Genomic DNA, 8,311 nt, shown 5'->3' with positions numbered 1-8,311 from the left:
GGTGAGAGTCGGAGTCTGCTGGTGGAGGTGAGAGTGGGAGTCTGCTGGTGGAGGTGAGAGTGGGAGACTGCTGGTGGAGCTGAGTGGGAGTCTGCTGGTGGAGCTGAGAGTGGGAGTCTGCTGGTGGAGGTGAGAGTGGGAGACTGCTGGTGGAGCTGAGTGGGAGTCTGCTCGTGGAGCTGAGAGTGGGAGTCTGCTGGTGGAGGTGAGAGTGGGAGTCTGCTGGTGGAGCTGAGTGGGAGTCTGCTGGTGGAGCTGAGAGTGGGAGTCTGCTGGTGGAGGTGAGAGTGGGAGTCTGCTGGTGGAGGTGAGAGTGGGAGGCTGCTGGTGGAGCTGAGAGTGGGAGTCTGCTGGTGGAGGTGAGAGTGGGAGGCTGCTGGTGGAGCTGAGAGTGGGAGGCTGCTCGTGGAGGTGAGAGTGGGAGTCTGCTGGTGGAGCTGAGAGTGGGAGCCTGCTCGTGGAGGTGAGGGTGGGAGTCTGCTGGTGGAGGTGAGATTGGGAGGCTGCTGGTGGAGCTGAGAGTGGGAGTCTGCTGGTGGAGGTGAGAGTGGGAGTCTGCTGGTGGAGGTGAGATTGGGAGGCTGCTGGTGGAGGTGAGAGTGGGAGTCTGCTGGTGGAGGTGAGATTGGGAGGCTGCTGGTGGAGCTGAGAGTGGGAGTCTGCTGGTGGAGGTGAGAGTGGGAGTCTGCTGGTGGAGCTGAGAGTGGGAGGCTGCTGGTGGAGCTGAGACTGGGAGTCTGCTCGTGGAGGTGAGAGTGGGAGGCTGCTGGTGGAGGTGAGAGTGGGAGGCTGCTGGTGGAGGTGAGGGTGGGAGGCTGCTGGTGGAGCTGAGACTGGGAGTCTGCTGGTGGAGGTGAGAGTGGGAGGCTGCTGGTGGAGGTGAGGGTGGGAGGCTGCTGGTGAAACTGAACCTGGTCGTGGAGGTATAAATAATATTGGTTGTGGAGGTGGGCAGGTGGTGGAGGCATTGACATCCAAATTGATCCAGTAAAACCCGGTTAGCTGGTTCCCCAGCTATTCAGATTTTGCATTTAGCCAGACCAGGGGCTGCGAGATGCCTCGAAACACAAATTAAGCACTGGCACGTCAGTACAACTACTTTGTTTCATCAAACCCTCTGCATGTGTTAAGATTTTAAATGTTTTAAAGATTCAGAACCAAAGGGGGAGGGGGGGGTGCAGGCTGCAGTAAAGGTTATAAATGTGTGTTTTGTAATATTGGGTCCTATTACAAACTTTGGCATTTTGGAATCTCCCCTCCCTTGCCCACCTGGGAAGTTTCTAGATCCACCTCTGGGTGCAGGTGAGCGTGGTGGTAGTGCGTGAGTGGTGGAAGTGATTATGGTGGTGGTTGTGGTGGTGGAGAGCCTGGTGATAGACGTGGACGCGTTGATGGAGGTTTGCTGACCGTGTTTGACGCGTCTCGTTTAGTTATTTCCAGGTCACTCGTCCAAACGATTGAACAAACTCAACTTGTCAGCTGTTGCCAATGTTGTCATTTACTCTCGTCGTCTTCGCTCATCGTCGTTGTCTTGTCATCATCGTTGTCTCGTCGAGAGCAGACTGTGGCCATGGTGCGCGTGTACGGCTGCCACCCGTTCTGCGGGCAGGAAGTGCTGCCCGTGTGCGAGGAGCCGTCGCTGCTGGCGAGCGGCTCGCGCACCGTGCTGGCGCTCGCCGCCACCAGGGCCCTGCTGCTGCCCGTGCAGCTCGGCCCCACCGCACGTGCCCTGAGGCCCTTCCCGGCCGCGGGAGACTGTGTCACCGCCATGGCCTACAGCGAGACCGGTACGGGCCTAGCACCCCCACCGCCCCCCCCGGCGAAACTCTACGGTGCCATGTGACTTGCAGTCATTTGGTCATTGGCAATGCCCATCGTGGCGAAGCATGATCAAACGACTCCCATGACTGACGAAGCCATGGGGGGAGGCCTTCGTCCAGCAATGGATGAGCAACAGGGCGTTGTGACTTACACTTCGTTATACTAGCCACTAGCCATCGCATTTCTACCATGAACTATTCTCATCATGAGGACTAACGCAGCTGCACAAATGTGTCCATTGCGCATTGTTGCAAGCAGTAGACTTCTCTGCTGGTGTTAAAATTGTGCATTTTTCCCGCCTCTGCCTGTGGTTTTTCCACTTCCTAAAAATAGTGTCCCATTGCGTTGCACTGAACACACACACCGGCCTCTGCTTGTTGCTCTCCCGACCTGCGGTCACATCTAGGGAAAAACCGCGTGTGACATGCGCCGAGTCAGAGCGCCGGAACCCCCCCCCCCACCCGCTGAGATCATGAGTTCAAATCCAGGCAGTTTGCACGTGATTTAGACCAGTTGATCACGTGTGGTGAGTCTGTTATGAATGAATGCACAGGGAGGGGGGGGGGTAACCCCCATCACGTAAACGTTGTTTTCACACTTTATTTTGGCTACATTACAGCTCTGTAAATATAACAAAAATCTCGGTTTGAATCGACTGTCATGCCGCGGACATTACTCACGGCGAGATGCTGCTTTTTGTTCTGGGAGTTGCACTCCTCCTTTAGGAGAGCCCGTTCTTCATCACGCAGGGCTTGCGAGAGATCCGATTGGGTCCCTCATCTCACGTCGCCGGGTGCACAATCGGGACAATATAGTTGAGTTTGAAAGGCAAAAGGGGATAATTGTGCCTTTTGAAGGTTGTTAGATTTGTGCCATTTCAAGTGGGGGTCCGTTCATGCGAAGTTCTAAAAGATACATTTTTGAATGGCTGTTTAAGGTTTTAGCATAAATCTAATTGGCATAGTAAGCTTTGAGAACATAAACATCAAAGAGACATGGTCACGGTGGAAGAACATAAATCTAGTTGATAATTTACTCTGCATAAGAGATGCAGGGTTGTTTCATGTATTCTCAGTATTTAACTAAATAAATGGACATACTTTCCTCCACCATAAAAAATAAAATAAAAAATTAAACTTCCCTTCAACCGCAATGGCGATGTATTTTGCTATTCATATTCTCCGCAGTGATGCTAATGATCTATTTTGTGAATTCAGTATAAGATGTGTGCAGTTAATCACTTGTGACAATGTTTAATCTCATACCCTTTCCACATGAAATTCACCCTCTTGAACAGCAGGCAAATGTAGCATGTTTAACAGTTTCCTATAACAATGATGTAATTTGCAGCGCGTTGTCAATCCGCTGCTGGATAGAGGCCTCCTAATGTTATATCGTCCACGGTAGTTCGATCATAATTAATTTAAAGTGAATCGGTGCGGACTGACAAACGGTGGGCCCCGGAATAGTTCAGATATCGCTCGCCACCGATGGAAGCCGCCACGGTCAACGTACGAACTGAGGTCGTCGGATTAACAGCACATTGCGGTACCACCTGCGTCACCACTGCCCCAACGCAGTATGTTTTCGCGAGCTTTATTTCCCGTTGAGGTTCTGATACTGCGTAGGTTTTCCCATCCGCGTTGGAGAGTGTGCGGTGTGAGTTTAGCTCTTCTTTGAACCCGACGGCAACTTCAACTGTTGGCAAGCGGCTTCGTGCCCTCTCCAAAAACCATAAACGAGCGCGGTACAGTAAATGTATGTACAGTAAAAATTGCGGCTGTTTTTAGAGCCCCGGCGGGGAAGTCTCAGCATTGATGCATATTGAAACTCCTTAAAGAACAACAGATTACATGCACTGCACAGTTTATTTTCGACCACAGAAAGGGGAAGTTTGAGTGTGTGAGTTGGTGTTTTGTAGTTGGGGATAAGTCACCATAGTGGCGGGTTTCTTAAGGACAAGGTGGTGACAAGCCGTGAAAAACATTGTGAAGCAAGCGCGGGACTTGCTACTTAGGGCAGGGTTGATTGCAGGCACGTGATGCGCCCTCAGCTCCCGCTGGGTAAATATCCCTGACCGTCTCTCCGCGCTGGAACACCTCCGCTACGAATCCGTAAACAAAATTCCAGACTTATCGGCGCATCTTGTTAACGCACAAGTCTCCCTCGCCACGCTCACCTCCTTGGAGTGATCATCCCCCCCCTCCTCCTTCCCGTTGTTCCGCCCCTTCCCACGTAAAAAGCATCACGTGTCAAAAAAGGCTTCGCTTGACAATGATTATATGGAGGCATTTACTTTGAATACCTCCGTGCACACCGCATTTTGAAGTTCAGTCCCCTTGCACGGCTCGCATGTGAACTGGTCATTGGCTGGCACCCCCTCTTCACCAACCCGAGCGGATTAAAGGCACAAAAGTGCGATCGTGGCCACGCAAACCGTGGACCCTGTATTAAACCCGTAGAGACACACGTATGATCGATAAAACGATTCATTAACACATTCCTGCGGAGGGAGCTGGTAGGAACGTTGGGTTGCTCGGTCAATAGCCAGGGTCAACGGCGGCATGGTGCATTCCGCAAATATGCCCGACTGTGAGGGCGGGCACAAGCCGGCGTGAGTAGGTTAAACGTTGAGTTTTATAAGGGCACCACGGGGTGACCAGCCCCTCCCCACCCAGCCCCACCCCTCCCACCCCCCACCCAGCCCCTCTCCACCCTCCCCACCCAGCCCCTTCCCACCCTCCCCTCCCCACCCAGCCCCTCCCTCCCCACCCAGCCCCTTCCTGCACGACGGACACAATAATCCCCTGTGGCGTGGTGTAACCAGGAGGTTCCTACCAGTATTAGGTTGTTTGGGGTTAGATCGTGGAGGTGTACAGTAATAACCCGACACCACCGGAGAGCCGCTCAAATAAATTTGTCACGTGGGCATTTGTGCCGTTTGATTTGGCATATTTTAACGCTATAATTGATTTGGCTCTCTCATTATGTGTTTGTATGTTGAACTTGGCACCGTACATAGCCAGCCGTGCTAATCGTTGGGTGGTTGATTGGTTATATTTTAGAAAATGACTTTATATACCAACACGGCGATCTCGCCCAAAATTAACTAACTGCGAAATCGCACGTCGGCCGTGAAAGCCCGCGTGTACAGAACTGGGGCACGCGTTTCCCTTGCAGGCGACTACGTGGCCACGATCGAGAACAGCAAGAGGAGCCCGCCGACGGTGCGAGTGTACGTCAACTGGCGCCAAACCTCGCCGCAGCACTCTCAGAGAGCCGGCACGTCCACCGCCGGGCACCGGCCACCAAACGGCGACGACTTTGCCGGTGTGACGCCAGTCGGCCAGGCGGCGGCGGCGGCGACGCCGCGGTACCGCGTGCGCATGGCCGGCCACGCGCTGTCGCGGCAGAAGCACGGGGCCCAGAGGTCGCCCGCGCACGAGTCGGCCACCCACGTCATCGAGATCAGCATGCAGGTGGAGCAACCATGCCCCAGCGTGCCCCAGCGCGTCGCAGAGCCGCGTGGAGCCGTGTGGAGCCGCGGTCGCGAGATGTGGCGGCAGTTGAAGGGCTGCGTTTTATTTTACTCCGAGGTCACGGCGGCGCGTCAGGCGTAATTGTGAATTCGAACAAAGTCCCCGTGAATTAGAAAACTGCGTAGAATGAATGCTTAGCATGTCCCCTTCTTGCGTTTCAAAATTCTGTGGTGGTTTCCCCCCCCCCCCCCCCAATATTCCAGCTCCTCTCCGTGAATCATTGTTTTTCCTCAGCCTTGAATTCTACTAAAGATTACTCCGCCAAAATTGTAGTCGATGTTGGCCGTGAGCGGGAATCGAACTCGGCTCGCCGCGTTCGTGTAGCGCAGTGCTCTAACCCTCTCCGCCACCGCTCCCCGCACACAACAATACACAACAACCACAGCCAGAGTCGCCTCTGTGAGTCGGCGCAGTACAACGACGGTCGGATTTTGTGAAGTTTCCTCCTGTTGGGAATTGTTTCGTGCAGGAGCAGCCGTTGTGCCTGGCGTGCTGTCCGACCACCGGCAACCTCCTGGTGGGAGCGGCAGGCAAGCGCCTCGGTCTGTTCTGCCGCGTTTCTCACGTCCAGCGCAAGCTGCCGGCGCACGGCGCCAGCTCGGAAACGGACGAGTCCGGCTCCGAGCACGAGTCTTCCGAAGGCATCGACGACCCGGTAAGAGTTGGCGAGCGAGCGGTTAAGTTGGTTCGTTTAGTCGGTTTAGTTCAGCGGTCGGTGCTGTTTGCGAGTGTTCCGAATGTGGGAAGGGGCGACAGTGCTCGGAGAAATGTCATGCTCGGAGCAGGGAGGTAACTCGAAGATCCACGTGAGTAGTTCTGAACCCCTGGGGGTAGGCGAAACTCTGGGGGTACGTGCCAATGTGCCAGGGAGGTGCGCGAGGTGATTTTGTAAACGTGTGAAATTATATCGTACGTGAGAGTCATTGGTGAATTATCATGCGTGAATATGCCAATGTAAAATAAACTACGATAATGTTTAAATCCACGTGGTAACCTAAAACGATATTAAAGACCTCTATAAACTCGTTGATCGTACACAATGTAGTTTCCAAGATTAACCAGCGAGCGCAACCAATCGCCTTGTGCATGCAGAGCATCCATTGAATGTTTGTTTTGTTCGCTTGCAGTTACGAGCTCGATAGGGTAGCTCGCAGAATGGGCGAGCTCCGTGCACGTCTGTAAGTGGGCCCCCCCCCACCCCCCCCTTCACCGACCCTCGCTGAACCAGAGTGGTGAAGTGTGGTCCAAGCGACCCTCGCCCCATTTGACCGACCGAGCACTGTTGTGTTGCTGCTGCCGTTCCGCAGAACCTCGTCGACTTTGAGCGATTCGCCGTGCTCACGGTCGCGTTCTCGCCGCTGGAGGTGGCCCTGTGCGAGAACTACCTGGCCTTCCGCTCGGAGATCGACATCCAGGTCCTGCAAGTGGACATGGGGGCCTTTGCCGGCAAGGGCCTTCGCCAAGACGGCAGTCCCTCGGCGAGACGTGAGTGAGGCCCCGAATTCGGCTGGTGTGAGATGGTGACTAACTGGTTGGAGGCCAAGCGGCTACCTGTATACACGAAATCATTGGGCACGTAGTGACGTGTTGGTCCGTCGATTTTAAAAGGTCTTCTTACACTCGCACCGCGTTCAAGATTGAACGTGGGCTGCTGGATCGTATTGGGCTGGGCAGCCGGTAGGACAACGGACAAAAGCACGTTTTAATGTTTTTTTTATGGAAGCGCAAACGGAGCACTGCTTATTCGCCCATAATGCTCCATGGCAATGCATTTTGTGTTTGTTCCCAATATTAGCCCAATAGGGTTCGTTTTATGGTTTCATCTTGGGACGTGGGTGTGACTACTCGACAAAAAAAAAACATGAATTTTCCAGCATCTTCCCATATGTTTGAGGTATAATTTTGTATAAACGGTACGTCATGCTAGTAAGTTTTAGTGCAGTCTTGACTCGTTACCACGATCAGCACTGGACGAGGATTGCTCATAATCCTCGACGGCAAAATTGCCGACACGCGTGTCAAAGTGAAGCTGCGGTGTTCAAAGTTGAAGCCCTTGCCGGTGTCCCCTCTCTCTCACTCTCTCGGCATCGGTCGGTCTCCTCGCAGCCGCGTCTACGCCCGGCATGGCGATCGGCTCGCGCGAGGTTCCCTACCGCTGCACCCAGCTGCCCGAGGCCCCCTTCCAAGTGGAGTGGGCCGGCATGCCAACCCTCATGCACAACCTGGGCAACTCCCTGCATTTCTCCTCCATCCTCTACAGGTGCTGCGCTGGTGTCGCTGGCTTTTCGCGGTCGTGCCCCCCAATTTGTTTTCACGGAGTTTGTGTTTTTTTTTACTAAACCAAAACGTCGGATGTCCGAAAAGCCATGTGGTGCTCGTTTGTTCACTCCGATGATGGCGATTGTGGTCAGGCGTGAAATGGATTCTTCCGCTGACCAACGCGTGAATCGACGCATGCGTATAGGAAATGATTTGTATATGGTCCGTGCAAATGCTCTAATTAGGCTAACACAATCGTTGCAAACACTTGATGCTGAACCCCAAAATCGTGACTGGTGGTCAATTCACAGCGAGCCTAAATATTCCGTACTAGCTCACCGCTTTTATTTTTAATATCAAATTCTGCAAAGGTAGGTCACACCTGTATATTTTTATTATACAAATGATAGACATTTATAAACATAAAATTGAAAGTTTTTTTGTATTTTTTGTCCATCCTCTCTCACACACCCGCACTGTGTTTACACATGTACATTGTATATCTTTGTTGTTGTTGTTATATGAGGCATGCCCGTGTGCATTTCACCCACGTGGTTTTGCGTGCGCTCTGCCCTTGGCCATACGTCCGTGCGTAGGAAGTTCGTGCCCAGCTTGTCCCCCCAGGGAGCAAGGGAAGATCTCCTCCACTCTTTGCAGCTCGTCCCCATCTACGTGCATAGTAAGCCGGGTTG

General features: G+C 53.3%; 1 protein-coding gene across 1 annotated transcript in view; it reads left to right on the top strand.

Annotated features, from left to right (window-relative positions):
- Positions 1 to 1,340: 1,340 nt before the first annotated feature.
- Positions 1,341 to 8,311, top strand: part of LOC144730692 (BLOC-2 complex member HPS3-like) — a 61,284-nt gene continuing 54,313 nt past the window's right edge. Inside the window, 7 exon segments of the mRNA XM_078611381.1 lie at positions 1,341 to 1,371; positions 1,374 to 1,787; positions 5,002 to 5,300; positions 5,830 to 6,015; positions 6,668 to 6,845; positions 7,467 to 7,620; positions 8,216 to 8,298. Coding sequence (XP_078467507.1) covers positions 1,341 to 1,371; positions 1,374 to 1,787; positions 5,002 to 5,300; positions 5,830 to 6,015; positions 6,668 to 6,845; positions 7,467 to 7,620; positions 8,216 to 8,298 — 1,345 coding nt within the window.

Source organism: Lampetra planeri, chromosome 36 (assembly GCF_965212315.1).
Source record: "Lampetra planeri chromosome 36, kcLamPlan1.2.h2, whole genome shotgun sequence".
Lineage (NCBI taxonomy): Eukaryota > Metazoa > Chordata > Hyperoartia > Petromyzontiformes > Petromyzontidae > Lampetra > Lampetra planeri.
Note: the sequence above shows the minus strand (reverse complement) of the source record. Positions and strands in the feature narration are given on the sequence as shown.